Below are 18,397 nucleotides of genomic sequence, written 5' to 3' on the forward strand. Positions count from 1 at the left end.
ACTGCTCAGGGCCCCGGTTATTGGCGGAGTCCGCGTGACGGAGCAGGGGGCCGAGTTGGGGGGGGGTCGACGGTTCCGGCGACTCGATGGCGACGGTTCTGCCCAAAGTCCAGCGGCTGTCGGCGCGGGTGGTTCGGGTGTTGGGCTGTAACCCGAGCCCGATGACCCTCCAGGGGACCAACACGTACCTGGTGGGCACCGGCCCCCGGTGAGTAGGCCAGGGGCTTGGGTGGACCGGACGAAGCGGAGGCGGCAGTGAGCGTGAACCGCTCCGCCCAGACCCTGCATCGGTCGCCTGTGTTACCTGTGTGCAGGAGCGCTCCTGGCAAGGTGGCTTCTTGGCTGCTCAGTCGATGCCGAGAGCACGTCCAGAAATTTAACCCTATTTGTGGTCATGGGGATGGGACTTGGTCAGCGTTTAATTTGCAAGCCCATATAGGTCATGGAAAAATATCCATCTCTCTCCCATCCTCTCTGCAACTTAAAAGTCATTTCTTTCCTCTTTCTCAATTCTTGCTGGGGGTGTTGAACTGACTTTCTCTTACCGTTGATGGGTTCTTTTTCACAAACCATTGGCTCACCCTATTTGCGCTCCTCTTACTATCTGACCCCTGCAACATCCACACACTGATCTATTTTGACAGCCTTGTTTATTTTGCCCACTTTGATCTTCTTGCCTATCTTTCCACAAAGCCCCTGCACCAGACTTTTTTTTAAATTCATTTGGATTTTTCTTATCCATTTGCTAATTGGTGCAATAGTGGGCAGAAAAATCAAAAGAAAAGGTTACAGAAGTCACTAGATATTAAAAGGACAAAGAGCATAAGGACACTTTATCTGAACGCCCGCAGTATTAGAAATCAGGTTAGTGAACTTGAGGCGCAAATCGGTACCCATGCCTAGGGTAAACGTGGCTACAAGGTGACCCTAAATGGGAATTAAACTTTCAAGGGTATCAGGTGGTGCAAAGAGATAGACAGGCTGGTAAGGGAGGTGGAGTTGCACTCTTAATCAAAGAGGAGCTCCAGGCAATAGTGAGGGATCATATAAGATCTAAAGAGCATAATGTTGAGTCCATTTGGGTAGAGATAAAGAATAACAAAAGGAAAATAATTATTAGTGGGTGTTATCTATCGCCCACCAAGTAACAATAGTTTAGTGGCACAGGAAATAAATAGAGAGATAAGTGAGGCATGTAATAATGATACGGCAGTAATCATGGGGGACTTTAACTTCCACATAGATTGGGAAAATCAAGTTGGTCGTGGGAGCCTGGAAGAGGACTTCATAGAATGCATCCGCGATAGCTTTCTTGACCAGCATGTTAAGGAACCCACAAGAGAAAATGCTCTCCTGGATCTAGTGTTGTGCAATGAGATGGGTAGAGTAAATGATGTAATAGTCAGAGACCATCTGGGAAATAGCGATCATAGTATGATTGAATTTTTCGTTCAGATGGAAGGGGAAATAGTTAGATCTAACACTAATATGCTTAAAGAGGGGTGACTACCATAGGATGAGGGAGGAATTGGGCAGAGTGGACTGGGAGCACAGGCTAATTGATGAAACAGTTGAGGAACAGTGGAAGATTTTCAAAGAAATATTTTGTAATGCTCAACAAAAATATATTCCGGTCAGGAAAAAGGGCAGCAAGGGAGGGAAAAATCAACCGTGGTTAATAAAGGAGAATATAAAATTGAAGGCGCCAGTGTACAAAGCTGCAAAGAGCAGTGGGAAACTGGAAGATTGGGATAACTTTAAGAGACAACAAGGGGTTACAAAGCGGGTAATAAGAAATGGGAAAAAGGATTATGAAAGTAAATTGGCACAAAATATAAAAACAGAAAGCAAAAAATTTTATAAATATATAAAACGGAAGAGGGTGGCCAGAGTTAACATAGGACCCTTGGAGGATGAGAAAGGAAAACTGGTAGCAAAAAGTGAGGAAATGGCCGAGGCATTAAACAAATATTTTGTCTCAGTCTTCACGGTGGAAGACTCGTCCAGCATGCCTAAGTGCAGAGTTAAGGATGCGAATGTTGGGGAAGGCCTTGATAAAATAGTTGTTAGAAAAGAAGTAGTGATGGAGAAACTAATGGGACTAAAGCCAGACAAATCGCCTGGTCCTGATGATATCCATCCAAGGGTTCTGAAGGAAATGGCACAAGTTTTAGTTGATGCATTGGTGGTCATATACCAAAATTCCTTGGATTCTGGGCAGGTCCTGGCAGACTGGAAGACAGCAAATGTCACGCCACTTTTTAAGAAGGGATGTAGGCAGAAGACTGGAAACTATCGGCCAATTAGCTTGACGTCTGTAGTTGGAAAAATGCTTGAAGCCATCATTAAAGATGAAATAGTGAAACTTTTGGAACGTAAGGGTTCAATCAGGCATGGTTTTAGAAAGGGAAGATCTTGTTTGACAAACTTGTTAGGATTCTTTGAGGATATAATGGGTGCGGTGGATAGAGGCGAACAGGTTGATGTGGTATATTTGGATTTCCAGGAAGCATTTGATAAGGTCTCACACAAGAGACTTATCAGTAAGTTACAGGAAAGTGGAGTCCAGGGAAGTATGTTGGCATGGATCGAAAATTGGTTGTCTGACAGAAGGCAGAGAGTCGGGATAAGTGGGAGTTTTTCAGGTTGGCAGAGAGTGGTAAGTGGGGTGCCTCAGGGGTCAGTGTTAGGCCCACAACTGTTCATCATTTACATTGATGACTTGGAGGAAGGGACAAAATGTGGTGTAGCCAAATTTACGGATGACACCAAATTGAGTGGAAGAGCAAATTGTAATGAGGATGTGGAGAGTCTGCAGAGGGATATAGTTAAGCTGGATGAGTGGGCAAAGGTCTGGCAGATGGAGTACAATGTTAGTAAGTGTGAGGCTATCCACTTTGGCAAGAAAAATAAAAGAGCTGAATATTATTTAAAGGGTGAAAAACTACAGCATGCTGTTGTGCAGAGGGACTTGGGAGTGCTCGTGCATGAATCGCAAAAAGTTAGGTTGCAGGTGCAGCAGGTTATTAAGAAGGCAAATGGAATGTTGGCCTTCATCGCTAGAGGAATTGAATTCAGGAGTAGGGAGGTAATGTTGCAACTGTATAAGGTACTCGTGAGACCACACCTGGAGTACTGTGTCCAGTTCTGGTCTCCATATTTGAGGAAGGATATACTGGCTTTGGAGACGGTCCAGAGGAGGTTTACTAGGTTGATCCCTGGGATGAAGGGGTTGACTTGTGATGAAAGATTAAATCATCTCGGATTGTATTCGCTTGAGTTCAGAAGAATGAGAGGAGATCTTATAGAAACATATAGGATTATGAAGGGTATGGATAGGATAGATGTAGGAAGGTTTTTTTGAGCCTGCCGGGGAAACTAAAACGAGAGGACACAGTCTCAAGATTCGGGGGAGTAGATTTAGGACAGAGATGAGGAAAAATAGTTTTTCCCAGAGAGTAGTGAATGTTTGGAATTCTCTATCCAGGGAAGTGGTTGAGGCTGCTTCATTAAACATATTTAAAATTCGGTTAGATAGAGGAATTAGGGGATATGGGGAGAAGGCAGGTAGGTGGAGTTAGGTCATAAATTAGATGATCGTATTGAATAGCGGAGCAGGCTCGATGGGCCATTTTTGGCCTACTCCTGTTCCTACTTCCTATGTTCCTATCTAGAATTATATGGTCAAGGTTGTTGACTAGGTAAGGATGGCAAATTTCCTTCTCTATATGTTGCAACAATCCAGTCATTACATGATCAGGATTTATTCTCCTGATGAAATTTGGTGTTTTACAGCAGCATCATGGTGAAAACATTCATATAACCATCTTACGACATTGCTATAAAAAATAAAGTAATAACAATAATTGTGCACAAAAAAAAAGACAGTGCCTTTCGTTTAATGATTATTCAGGAATCTGATGGCAGTCCCACTAAGCACTTTTAAGCCGGGTAGCCCTCCTGGGACACAGATGCGACTACTGGGGCAAAGATGCTTCCAACACCTTATAAGCTGCAGGGAGATCAACCCATTAAATCGGCAACCCGGAAATTTAAGGGGAATCCCATCCCCCGCGATGATGTGGTAAGTGACGCATCACGCACTCGGGGGAATTATAGGTAAATCTCTTCCCCCCCGGCTGTAAATCGCCCACTGGCCATCAGTCGAACCCCCATCAGTCCCCACCCACCATCACTCACCACCCCCCCCAGTTAGTCCCCCTGTCAGCTGTGGCCCCATCTACAATCAACACCTATCCCGTCAATCGCACCACCCCCCCTCAGCAACGTCACGCTGCTGCAAATTTTGAGCTGTCACAACTGGAGTGGTGTTCGCAGCACCGGCAGTTTGAGACCCGCACTCTTCCCCCGTGGCAGCGGCCCCTCACCCCTCCCCACCTCATGGCAGCAACCCCTCTCCCCTTCCCGTGGCCTCTTCCCCCCCCCCCCCACCATGGCAATGACCTCACTCTCCCCGATTGTGACCTCTCCTAAATCCACCATGGGCCCCACTGCAGTAACCCCTCTTTACCCCCCACCCCCCCCCCCCCCCCCCGGATCGTGGCAGGCACTTTACCCAGGTGACACCAGCGAGTATGCTGGTTAAGTTTAACTGGGTTTCCTGACTACTTCTGATTAGGTCAGGGACCAGTTTGGATTTGGACCTTTTCAAGCTGCTGCATGAGTGGGGTGCTACCTGTGCAAACTGCCCGGTTAACCCCATTTTACATGGCAGCTTTAGGTTCCTGTACCTTATCACTGATGGTAGCAGGTGAAGAAGGCATGGCCTGGGTGTTGAGGGTCCTTGAGGATAGAGGCTGCTTTTTTTAGACACCACCTCATGTAGGTATCCTTGGAGTGAAGTCTTGTGCCTGTGGTGTCTTAGGCTGAGGTATCAACCCTCTGGAGTTTATTCTTGTCCTGAGAGTTAGCACCTCCTTACCAGGCAGTGATGCAATCAGCCAGAATGTTTTCCATGGTACACCTGTAGAAATTTGAGAGTCTTCTGTGACATATCGAATCTCCTCAAACACCTCAAAATATAACCACTGGTAGCCTTCTTCATGATTGCGTTGACATGGAGATGCCAGGACAGATCCTCGGAGATGTTGACACTCAGGAATTTTAAGTTCTTGAGCCTCTCCACTACTGAGCCTTCAATGAGGACTAGGTTGTGTTCCCCCGACTTCCTCCTGAAGTCCACAATCATCTCCTTGGTTTTGCTGATGTTGAGCGCAAGATCATAATAATCTTTCATGAACTAATTGATGCTGGTATGGTCCCGGAGAACTGGAAAATCGCAAATGTCACCCCACTATTCAAGAAATGAGTGAGGCAGCAGAAAGAAGATTATAGACCAGTTAGTCTGACGTCAGTGATTGGTAAAATGTTGGAGTTGATTATCAGTGGTGAGGTTATGGAGTACTTGGAGGCACACGACAAGATAGGTTAAAGTCTGCATGGTTTCCTTAAAGGAAAATCTTAACAAACCTAGTGGAATTCTTTGAAGAAGTGACAAGCAGGCTAGATAAAGGAAATGCAGTGGATGTTATGTATTTGGATTTTCAGAAGGCCTTTGAAAAGGTGTTGCATGTGAGGCAACTTAATAAGATAAGAAACCATGGTATATGAGAATGGATAGAACTTTGGCTGATTGGCACAAATCAGAGAGTCAGAACACAGAGATCATATTCTGGTTGGCTTCCAGTTTCTAGTGGTGTTCCATGGCTGTCAGTGTTCGAGCCACTTTTTATTTTCTATACTAATAATTTAGATTGTGGAATTAATGGCTTTGTGGCCAAGTTTGCAGGTGATAGAATGGTAGGTCGAGGAGCAGGAAGTGCTGAGGAAACGGAAAGGCTGCAGAGGACTTGTATATTAGGAGAATGGGCAAAGAAGTGGAAAATGAAATGCAGTGTCGGAGAGTGTACAGTCATGTACTTTGGTCGAAGAAATAAATGGGCAACCTATTTTCTAAATGTGGAGAAAATTGAAAAATCCCAGATGTAAAGGGATTTGGTAGTCCTTGTGCAGGATACCCTGAGATTGAATTGGTGGTGAAGAAGGCAAATGCAATGCTGGAATTGATTTCAAGAGGAATGGTCAAGTTTATTGTCATCTAATAGTACAACCCAATGAAACAGCATTTTCTGGTCCTCAGTGCAAAACATGCAGATACTCAACCAGACGTGACACACATACAGACACATAATACATACGTAGATCAAGTATCTTATCTATATAGTGTGAGCTGTTCCTTTGGTCGTTCAGCATTCTCACTGCCTGTGGGAACACAGCCTGTTCGTGCATGCTCAGATACTCCTGTATCTCTTCCCAATGGGAGCAGCTGAAATATGCTGTGTGCAGGATGGAAGGGGTCCTCAATGATTCTGCATGCCCTCTTCAGAAAATAGAATACAAGAGTAGGGATGTGGGATGTGATGTTGAGAATTTATAAGGAACTGTTGAGACCTGACCTGGAGTATTGTGAGCAGTTTTGGGCTCTTCATTTAAGGGAGATGGTTCAGAGGAGATTCACAAGGATGATCCTGGGAATGAAAGAGTTATATGAGGAACATTTGATGACGCTTGACCTGTACCCATTGGAATTTTGAAGAACGAGGGGGGGTATCTCACTGAAATATTTTAAATGTTGAAAGGCATGGACAGAGTAGATGTAGAAAGGTTGTTTCCTAAGGTAGGAGTGTCTAGGAAAAGAAGGCACTTTAGGATTGAAGGACATGCACTTAGAACAGAGAAGCAGAGGAATTTATTTAGTCAGAGGGTAGGGAATCTGTAGAATTTTTGTCCATAGGTGGTTGTGGAGGCAAGTCAGAGATCCTTGATTAGCCAGGTTATGGCGAGAAGGCTGGGCAATGGGGCTGAGTGATGAAAATGGATGAGCTAATGATTGAATAGTGGAGCAGACTCAGTGGGCTAAATAGTCTATTTCTGCTCCTATGTCATACATTCTTGTGGTTTTATAAATCTCTAACTTTACTCGAAGGAGCAAAACATCATATTCTCCAACCGTGTATCTGAAATCTCTAATTCCGGGAACCATTGAAAGGAATCTGTACCTTCAGGAGTATTCACATCCTCACAGTTAGAGAAAAGGAGTTCGATGTGATGTTCCATTGTGCCCTGACCACTGTTTTATTAAATACTTGCGCAACCTCTATGCTTTTGTAATCAATGGATTTTAGGATCTGGCATTCTCCAAAATACTATCTTGTCCTGCCATTTTCAAAGATTTATGTGTGTATTCCCTTTAAAACAGTGCTGTTTTCAATTGTTTCTGTATCACTTTACACTATTACATTCTGTTGATGCTCAACTGCTCATTCAGTTTATTATGACATTTTCTCTTATATAATTTTTTCTTAATCCTGCATCCATATCATTAATATATATCAAATAAAAACAAATATCCTCTTACTAACCCCTAGGAAATATGACTCCCATCCTACAGTATGATAAAAAGAATATTTTGCATGACTCAATTTTGCCTTTAAACCAATTTCTTATCCATACTGCCACTGATTTCTTTATTTTTGTTGACCCTGCCTTTTCTAATAAGTCTTTTAAAATGCAGAATATTATAGCACATTTTGTGCCAACATATAAAAAAAACTACTCAACTATCTAAATCTTCCTTACCTCACACCCGTAACACTTTTTCTTGCATCCATTTACCTGTCTAAGAATCTTTTAAATGCTTTTAATGTACCAGACTCCACCCACACCCCTGCCAATACATTCTAGACGCCTACTACTCTGCGGTTTTTTTTTAAGCTTGTCTCAGACATCTCCCTTAAACTCTCCTCCCCTTGGCTTAAATAGATGTCCTCTAGTATTTGCTGCTGTCACCCTGGGAAAAAGTGCCGCTATCTACCCTACCTAAGCCCGCCGTTATCTTATGTACCTCTATAAAGTTATCTCTCATTATTTTTTTGCTCTAAAGGAGTAAGCCCTGGCTCTTTTAATCTTGCTTCATAAGGCAAGATCCAGGCAACGTCCTAGTAAATCTCCTCTGCACCCTCTCCAAAGCTTCTACATCCCGTAATGAATAGACTAGAAATGAACACTCTATTCTAAGTGTGGTTTAACCAGAGTTTTATAGAGCTGCAACATTATCGCAGCGCTCTTGAACACATTCCCCTAACTAATGAAGGCCAGAGCACCATAAGCCACCTTAACTATCCTATCAACCTGCGCAGCAGCCTTGAGAGATCAGTAGATTTGGACCTCTGTTAACCATGTGCTCCACCTTCAAGTTCAACCTTCCAAAATCCATCACCTATCACTTGTCTGGGTTGAATTCCATCTGCTACTTTTCTGCCCAACTCTGCATCTTGTATCTATCCTATTGTAACCTACAATAACTTCTACACCAGCCACAACACCTCCAACCTTCGTATCACCTGCAAACTTACTGGCCATCCTTCCAGTTCTTTGTCCAGGTCATTTATAAAAATCACAAAAGAACAGGGGTTCCAGATCAGATCCCTGTGGACCTCCATGAGACACCGAGCTCCAGGCAGATTATATTTCTGAGTTTTACAGATAAACCAATTCCAAATTCACATAGAGAGCAAGGTTTCATGGATCTCATGACTTTCTGAATGAATCTATGATGGGGGACCTTGTCAAATGACTTACTAAAATCCGCCCTACCTTCGCCATGCTGACCATCTCTGAGAAGGCTATGCTTTTCTAAATGATCATAAATCTTAGCCTTAAGAATCCTCTCCTTGTGCAGGAGTTGATCAAATGCCTTCTAAAATTCATAGATGGCATCTACTGCATTTCTTCATCTGCATTATCTGTAACCTTAGCAATAAAAAATAACCCTGTTCTCGAATGTGTTTGAACTTCATCTCTGCAGCCCAATTAAGTAAAATATTATAAACAGGGTATCCATCGCGTCATCAAGGTCTTCAATTCAATTACATCACACGGGCATTTCTGACCAAATCAGTAATTATGCTTGTTGGGTATAAGCCCACCCTCTGCTGGACATCACAATGTCACCCTTCCATATATATAACCCTGTGTGTCAGTAGCCATATTAGTCTAATAGAAGTAAAGGATGAGAAAGCATCACGTCTCAGAGTCTTAATTGTGTGAGTGCATACTCAACAATGCTCCTCCTTATTTGTCCCTGAGAAGGTTGTGGTAAATTGCCTATTTGAGCTGTTTCAGCCATTCTGGTGAACTCCTCCCACTTATATCTTCAGCAGATAGTTCCAGGATTTAGACCCATTGTCAGTGAGAGATGAGTACTATGATGGTGTATGACATGGAGAGTAATCTGCAGGTGTTTACGAGCCCAGAGGACCCCAAAACCCAACAGTAATAGATATTCACCAAGACAAATGGTTACTTAAACAAAAGTTGCTTTAATTATCTTTAAACATGAAAACTTATCACTATTTACTAACCTAACTTAACCCCCTTCTAATTCTAAGCGCACGTGTATGTAATGCGTGTGTAAGTTTAGAAAAATTCTTTGATTCACAGTCCAATCTCACTTCTCATTCCTCCAAGTTTACTGGTTGCAGGCAATTCTTATACTGTGCACAGAATTCAACATTTTTTGAAGTTCACCAGGCTTTGGTACTTGAAAGGTAAATGGTTACTGCTCAGAAATGTTCTTGTCGGTTTTCAGAGAGAGATTTGTTGTTTGCTGGGCACGCACAACTGATTCCTTGTAACCAGCCACTTCAGTGTCTTGCTGAAGAAACGTGCCCCATCAGGGTTTTCCAGATGATAACCTCTTTCTTTCAGGTCACCACAGATTTCCTTTTTGTTTCACTTATTTCAAGTGAAACATTAGGCAGCCAGTCCTCTCCTCTTGCATAAACCACATGGGCTTTGACTAGGCTGAGCTAAGAACTCACAACCCATCTTCCAAATGGGGCTTATCCACAAGCTTACCAGCTTGTCCCAGCTGCTGCTGCGGACTGTAAAACTGTAGAACTTCTCTCACTCAGAGAGAAAGCCTGTTTTTTTCTCTCTGCTTGCAAAACCACATGACCCTCTTAGAACAGCAAGTTCCCCTGCAGACAGCCTGTGGCTCGGACGAGTTCTTTCATCTGTTGCCTTTTTGTAAACAACAATCCATTAGTGATGTCTCTTGAGCACTCTCCAAAGCTTTTGCAAAGGCTCTTGGCGCCAGCCTGTCTAGCATGAGCAGAGCTCCAGTATTTTAAATAAGATGTGGTTTAAAGTGTTTGTATGTGACCTACACTAAAAAAAACCCTGCCCTGATTTATCTCCCTAAGACATATCTAAATGCAAATCAAACACTGCAGCTGTGAGATTTTGCTGGCAGATGGAATGGTTTTTGATTTTGAATGCAGTGCCAATCGAGTGGGCAGTGCTTGATTTGTTAACTCTGTATTTTTCCATGCAAGTGGAGAGCATTCTGTCACACTCCTGGCCTGTATCTTGTAAATGGAGGAAAAGTTCTAGCAGGTTGCTCACTGTGGAATACCTAATCTCTGACCTGCAACATGCTCAATTTTTTTTAAAAGTTTTGCAATGAATCTTTCTGACTTTTCAAATATTATTGCATATTTAAAAGTAAATTTCAAGCTTTTAAGGAATATCATAATATATTTTCTGCAGAAAATTCCTAATTGATACAGGTGAGCCAGGGGTACCTGAATACACCAGGTGTTTGAAAGAAACTTTGATCGAACAAAATACCAGTATTCAAGAAATTCTAGTTACACATTGGCACATCGATCATGTTGGCGGCATACCAGATATCTTGAACAATGTTATTGAAGGTGAGTCTGCGAATGTGAAGAATCTTCCTTGTGCTAGTATTTGAAACTAGAGCCCACCTTGTTTCTCTCAAGTGAATGGCAATTATTCATATGAAAATGAAAGATGATTTCAAAAAACAGCAGATGATGGAAATCTGGAATTAAAACAGAAAATACCGGAAACACTCAGGAGATCAGGCAGAGTCACTGGAAAAATAAACAGTTAAATTTTTTGACTGGGAAGGAGAGAAAAGTTGGTTTTAAATTGTTGAGGGTGGATAGAATGAGGGGAATATGGTAGATAGAAGGCTGGGTCATCAGGCGAGTAAACAATTGAAACCATCTGGTTGATAGTTTAATGAGTAGTTAGAAAACAAATAAAAGAATGTAAAAGTTGCAAAAGGCAGAGTTGCAGAAAATGTACAGAAGATTCAAGCAGTGCACATGGAAGGCAAAAAAGTGGCAGTATCTTCCAGAAAGATGAACTACAGAAAATCTGACCACATTTGATGCAAACAGGGAAAGCAAATAATCTGAAATTGTTAAATTTAGATTCAGATTTCAGAAGACTATAACATATTAAGGTGGACAATGTGGTGATGTGCTTCAGGTTCACATTAAGTCTCCAAAGAGGATGCCACAGTCAGATAAGAATGGGTAATGGTCAGAGAACTAATTGTTCTGCAAATCAGTTGCCAAGTGTGTGTGTAGTTTCCCCAGTACAGAGAAGGTCCAATGCAATACACTAGAAGAGCAAGTGAACCACTACTTCCCCTGGAAGGCCTGTTTCGATTCATGCTTGATGGGAATAGATGTTGCATCTCTTGTTGCTTGAGGAAGTGGTTGGTGCAGTCCAGGGAGACAAGAAGGGAACAGTCCCTTTGGAATTCTTAAAGGTGAGGAGGAGGAATGCATCAAGTGGTGAAATCTTGTTAAAGGTGACATGAATTGCAAAGGATGTTCCATCTATTTCCATTTTCTATACTCTCACTGCCAGTCTTCCAGGAATGCAAGGATAAAAGTTCCCCTAGTCTTCACCTTTCATCCCACCAAATTCAACAAATTCACTTATCCCAATGCAAGTGCTGGCCTTGCTCCATCAGTGATAATCCCTTTTCCACTATCCATCTCCTCCCCCTGTTCTTTTGATAACTTTAAGGAGCTTGTTTTCTCACTTTCCAATCCCTGACCCGAAGCACTAACACTGCTTTTCCTTGTACAGATACTTTCAGATGTGTTGAGAATTTCCAATATTTTCTTTCACATGAGAATTAGATTACTGACATTTTTAACAAGAATCAACGTGGTGTTATTTAAAAACACGGTGTTATTTGTAGCCCATAGTGTGATTAGCATCTTCCTGAGAATTTGACTAATAGCAATCACCAGACACAGAGCTGTGATGAAGCACTGTAAAGATCAAGAATTACTCCAATATTTAAAAACTTGTAGATGCCTCACCAAAGCTACAGTGGTAAATTAGTTGGAGTTTAAAACAGTGACATTTGTGGTACTTCTTAATTGCATTTTCATAAAATAAATAATACATTAAACACATCCATAGAAATTTATGTGACATTTTGTAATTCAGTTTATGTTTTAATGGATTAGATCTACAGTGCCCACCATAATGTTTGGGACAAATATTTTTTTTTTCCTTTATTGCCTCTGTGCTCCACAGTTTTAAATTTGTAATCAAACAATTCATTTAATTAAAGTGCACATTCCAGATTTTATTTAAAGTTATTCGAATACATTTTAGTTTGACCATGTAGAAATTACAACATTTTTTATACATAGTCCCCTCATTTCAGGGCACCATAATGTTTAGGACATTTGGCGTCACAGGTGTTTGTGAGACTCTGGTATGTTTAATTGTTTCATTAGAGAGCTAGGCTTGCTTCTTGATCACCTTTGGAGTCTGTAGTTGCCATTTTACAACATGAGGACCAAAGTTATGCCAATGTAAGTCAAAGAAGCTATTACGGGGCTGAAAAACAAAAATAAAACAGTGAGAGGCATCACCTGAACCTTAATGTTACCAAAATCAACAGTTTGGAAAATCATTAAGAAGAAAGAGCATACTTGTGAGCTCAGTAATTGCAAAGGAAGACCTCCATGGGTGATGACAGAAGAATTCTCATCCTAATGAAGAAAAATCCCCAAATGTATGTCTGAGAAACACTTTTCAGGTGACAAGTGAACGTAACAGAAATACAGAGGTTGCACTGCAAGATGCAAACCATGGCAAAGGTGGTAGCTTTGGATCTTGGACAGTTCCTTTATGCCTCCGCACTTTGCTCTTGCCAGCACTCTGATACAGGTTAATCTTGATCTCATCTGTCCACAAGACCTTTTTCCAAAATTCTACAAGCTCTTAAATACCTCTTGGCAAACTGTAAACTTTTTGGATAACTAGTGGTTTGCATCTTGCAGCGTCGCCTCTGTTTTTCTGTTCATGAAGTCTCCTGCAGACATTAGTCCATTGATATAGTCCATTGACATTAGTCCATTCATCCCTCCTGATGAGTGTTTCTGATCTCTCAGACATGCATTTGGGAATTTTTCTTGAGGGATTTAGATGAAAATTCTTCTGTCATTACTGTGGAGGCCTTTCTTGGAATACCAGTCCTTTTGCAATTACTGAGCTCTTTCTTGTTCATGATGTTCCAGACTGTTGATTATGGTAATCCTTAAGTTTAGGCTATATCTCTTACTGTTTTATTCTTATTTTCAGCCTCATAATGGCTTCTTTAACTTTTATTAGGACAACTCTTTTCCTCATGTTGAAAAATGGCAACTGCAGAATACAAAGTTGATCAAAAGCTTAGAAGCAAGGCTAGCTCTCTTATACCTGCATCAATGAAGCAATTAAATATACCTGAGTACTCAGAAACACCTGTGACGCCAAATGTCCCAAACATTATAGTTCCCTGAGATGAGGGGATTATGTATAAAAAGTGCTGTAATTTCTACATGGTTAAACCAAAATGTCTACAAATAACTTTGAATAAAATCTGGAATGTGAACTTTAATTACATGTGAATTGCCTGATTACAATTTTAAAACTGTGGAGCACAGAGGGCAAATAAGGGGAAAAAAGTGTATTTGTCCCAAACATTATGGAGGGCACTGTACATGTAGGATATATGGGGTTCCAATATAGAAGAAACAGACATTCCTTTGCCAGGTACTGTTAATTTTCATTGTGCAATGAAATATTTACTTTGATATTTTCTGTGTCATATACAGAAAATAAAATGAAGAAAACAGCACTCAGAATTTTTGTCTACCTTAATTTTCCAAGATTCTGTATTGTCCATCAAATTCTCTCATGTGAAGTGTAATTTTCAATAATGTAATAACAGTGGTCAACAACCTTAGAGCATTTTAACTTTGATCAGAAAGTGATTTTGAAGTTAAATGTTTGGTGATTTCGTTCAAACTAATTGAATTAAATGAAGAAATATCAGCAATGGCTCAATTGACTGATTGAGACTGAGAGGGAAGACTGTTTTGAGCATGAAAATAATTTAAAAACTTTGCTAAATTAATCTCTAATGCTATTTCCTCAAATCCAGCTTTCCTGAAAACTCACTCACATTCATAGTGCTTTTAAATCTAACTTTGCCTGGCCTTTAGGTGGGATGCCACACAGATCCCTCTTCTGTCTCCTCTTTGGTCCTATCCAATATCATCATGCTCTGCAGTCTACTTTCCCATTTGGTACTTCATCCATTTCTCTGAAGTTTTTCCTCATTAAAAGCACTACTTAAGAGCAGGTTATGCCAATGTAGAGCTGAGACTAAATAATTATCTCCTATGGATTTTTAAAAAATTCAGTAATAAGAATAGAAATTGTGGCGTTTTGGAAAATTAAATTAAAATAAACTAAATTACTGGTAATTATCTTTTCATATTTGACCATTCAACATTATTTGTATAGAAACAAGATTTTATTTAATTTAAAGATAAAATGTTTAGTGAATTTGAAAGGATATCATTTATATGTCTGTATATCTGAAAATGTATTTGTTGTCATGTAAAGTTATTGTATTGTGAACATATAAAGTTTACATTCTCAACTAGATTTTAACAATTTGTATTTTATAAGATGGTGATGTTCAGATTAGCAAACTTCCACACTCGCCACCTCAAAAAGAAATGATTGGAAAAGGTGAAAGTCAGTACACGTATCTAAAAGATGGAGATGTTTTGGAGACTGAGGGAGCCACATTGAGGTACTCTTGGAAAAATTTTACATTTTTAATGAAGATATTTTCATTGTTTCTTTACATTTGTCAACATTTTCATTTTACATGAGAAATTCTAGTTAAATTTATCAGCATGAAAACAAACCTTTTGGTTATCCATACCAAAAGTTGTCTGCTCAGGCTAGTCCCAAATTTGCTTGCTTTCAGCTCTTATCTCCCTAAGCCTTTCATACTCATATATTTGTCTAAATGTTTTTTAAAATACTACCAAGTGTACCTGCCTCTACACCTCTTCTGGCAGCTTGTTCTACATACCCACTGCCTCAGGCCCCTTTTAAATTTTCCCCTTCTCACTTTAAACCTGCGCCTTCTAGTTTTAGATTCCCCTACCCTGCGAAAAATTCTGTCTGTTTACCTTATCTATGCAACTTGTGATTTTTATAAACCTCTCTAAGGTCCCTTATCATATCTAATTAACACCTTTTGTTGGTCCTCCCTCAGCCAACATTGTCTGAAGTCTGAGAGTTCCTGCTTCTTGCTTATTCCTTGAAGAAGGGCTCAGCCCCGAAACGGCAGCAATATATCTTTGTCTCCTATAGACGCTGAAAAGACCTGCTGAGTACCTCCAGCATTTCGGTGTGTTTTTACTAATCAAAACCAGATACAGTAAAAATCCCCGTAATCTGAAATTCAAGCAGCCAGCATCCCCAAGCAACTGGCCAAAAAGAAATGAGTGGTTAAATAAGTAGACAGACAGACAGACAGACAGAGACAGACAGTCAGACAGACAGACAGACAGACAGACAGACAGACAGACAGACAGACAGACAGACAGACAAACAGACAGACATTAAATAAATAAACAGATAGGAAAATAAACAATAGATACTGTATATCAGCAGGTTAATAAATAAATTACTAGAATGAATAAGAATAAAAAAATTAAAAGTTTAAAATTTTAAAAGTTAATGTTCTCTGAAGCAACACTCAAACCCTTGGTGAAAATGGGAACAAGCACTTAGCAAGCAGAACACCCCGCCCAAAGCAGCTGTTTGAATAAAGTTTCAATAAAGATGTGTTTGAATTACATGGCGACCACTAGGATGAAGAGCCAGTCAATGCTGCTTACCGCTAGGGCAACTCACCCAATGCGCCTCCCTGTCTAGTGAGAGTCTTTATCTTTGTTAAAATATTGTTAATTATATTAGTAAGGCTTTATCTGTAAACTTGGGGGAGGGGGCAGTTAACTATGATGGTGGCACGGTGAGGGTAGCCGTTAGTGCAATGTTGTTAGAGTGCCAGTGACTGGTGTTCAAATATAAATTTTGTATGTTTCGGGAATTACCTGATTAAATACATTACATTACATAAGGAGTACAATACTGATTTATTTTTTTCAAATTACTTTACATTTTCCATTGCTTTTCGCCTTTTAAACTGTTTATTTTTAATGCTGGTAAGAGTGAATGTCAAACAACTGCAAAATTTGCATATCCAGCATCTACCAATTCCCCCGTAGGTGCTGGATACTGGTGGTTTTACTGCATCATTTAGTTTGTTGAGGCTTGGACCAGTTTACTACTTCAGCAAGCATGTGGGAGGTTTTTAAGTGATGAACAGATCCAAGGAAAAATAACCAAGATGCACACAAAATACATTTTATTCAAAACCTTGGCGACTAATGAAAAGCCCCTCCCAAATCCCTATTTTATTGCCATGGAGCACTCAATTCAGATGGGCTAAGAACTCAAAGTTAACATTTTTTTTGAACATTGCATGTTGGGCTAATTGGCTGGTGGTTTTCTGCTAACTTTTGAACCAGGTTTTTACATTAGCAGTTTTCCCAATCCTCTGTCACTTCTCTAGAGTCAAGAAGTCTTGCATTTCTTTAAGAAGGTTACTGTTCATTAGCACCTTTACAGCACCAGCGATTGGGACTGGAGTTCAAATCCTGCACTGTCTTTAAGGACGTTGTGCGTTCTCCCCGTGTCTGCATGGGATTTCTGTGGAGGCTCCATTTTCTTCCACTGTTCAAAACGTACCAGGGGTGTAGGTTAATTGGGTGTATATTGAGAATCACAGACTCAGGCTGAAATGGCCTGTTATCGTGCTGCATGTCTAAGTATTTTTTTAAAAGCTGGCTAGTTCTCATACTTAATGGAAAGGTTGATTATTTATCAGTGACTATCTAGTCAATTAGCATAGTGTTCCATGAGCTCACATTGGGCTTTGAAGTAGTGTAAGTGGCCAAAAACGACTTCTTGCACGCTGAAAGGGAGCTTTCTACAAAATGAATCTGATCATGAGCTTATACTTGTGCTGAGCAATAACAAAGGTTCTTCATGGTGATGAGCCGAGATGTTTAAACCAAAATTGGTGTTCCAAAAATTCAGCAATTGTGCCCATTATTAGGGAATAGATAGTACAATATTGAATTATTAAAATGTGAATTATCGAATAAAGAGAAAGTCTGTCTCATTGTTGAAAATCAAACAAAAATTGAGTTGGAATTGCCCAACAGCCCAGCTGTATCATTACAAAAACAATATTTTTAAAGATTCTTCAGCACAGAAAAATGAAATTATGTATATTTGGCACTAGTTCTACAGTTACAAAATTGATTGACCTAGATATTCTATATTCTATATGCCATTGGGTGCATGCCAAAGGCAGAAAAGATGTGTATTTAAACATATCCTGCAGTTACAAGCTAGTTTGTGATAACACTGGAAAGCTAAGTATTATATTGGTCATTTTTTACCACATACAGCTGTGGAGGCCAGTCATTGGGGGAGTTTAAGGGGGAGATTGACAGGTATCTAATTAGTCAGGGTATCAAGGGATATGGAGAAAAGGCAGGAAATTGGAACTAGAAGTGAGAACAGTTTAGCTCAGGGTGGATTTGCGGAGCAGATTCGATGGGCTACTTCTGCCCTCTCAGGGGTCTCACCATGTATACAAGATAAAATGGCCTACTTCTGTTTCTTTATCTTGTGATCCTTCGTTATTGTGCATTGTGGTCATGAAGATGATTTTGCAGGCTCAATCTAGAAGAGCAAAGTCTAGCACAATGGGGACACTGGAAGTCCATTTTTGTAACGACTGTGGCTGCTGCTTTTTGACGCCGTTTACGATTTTCCATCAGTTTTTGGCAGCACCTATCTTCAAAACTGGTTTCATAGTACAGGGCTCGCCAATGGGATCTGTCAGCAGCTGCAGTTTCTAATTTTCTTGGCTGGATGCCACAGTAGCATAGGGTTTTTTTCACAGAGTCTTTATAGCGTTTACATGGACGAGCTTGAGGTCTCCTTCCGGTCTTGAATTCACTATAGAGCAGCTGGTGGTCGTCCATTCTGATGATGTGTCCCACCCACCACACCTGGGCTCTGATGATCAGGGACTCAATGC

At 40.6% G+C, this 18,397-nt stretch overlaps 1 protein-coding gene across 2 annotated transcripts in view; it reads left to right on the forward strand.

The window, feature by feature from the left end:
• The window catches only part of lactb2 (lactamase, beta 2), a 38,303-nt gene continuing 19,906 nt past the window's right edge, over positions 1-18,397 (forward strand). Inside the window, exons 1-3 of one of the 2 annotated variants that reach the window (XR_011352236.1) lie at positions 1-208; positions 10,633-10,796; positions 14,890-15,016. Coding sequence is in view for 1 of the 2 variants with exons in the window: in XM_069921253.1 (XP_069777354.1) it covers positions 87-208; positions 10,633-10,796; positions 14,890-15,016 (413 nt within the window). In the remaining variant the exon portion in view is untranslated. The remainder of the gene's footprint in view (positions 209-10,632; positions 10,797-14,889; positions 15,017-18,397) is intronic. The other variant, XM_069921253.1, reaches the window with a different exon arrangement.

This window comes from Narcine bancroftii, chromosome 2 (genome assembly GCF_036971445.1).
Source record: "Narcine bancroftii isolate sNarBan1 chromosome 2, sNarBan1.hap1, whole genome shotgun sequence".
NCBI lineage: Eukaryota > Metazoa > Chordata > Chondrichthyes > Torpediniformes > Narcinidae > Narcine > Narcine bancroftii.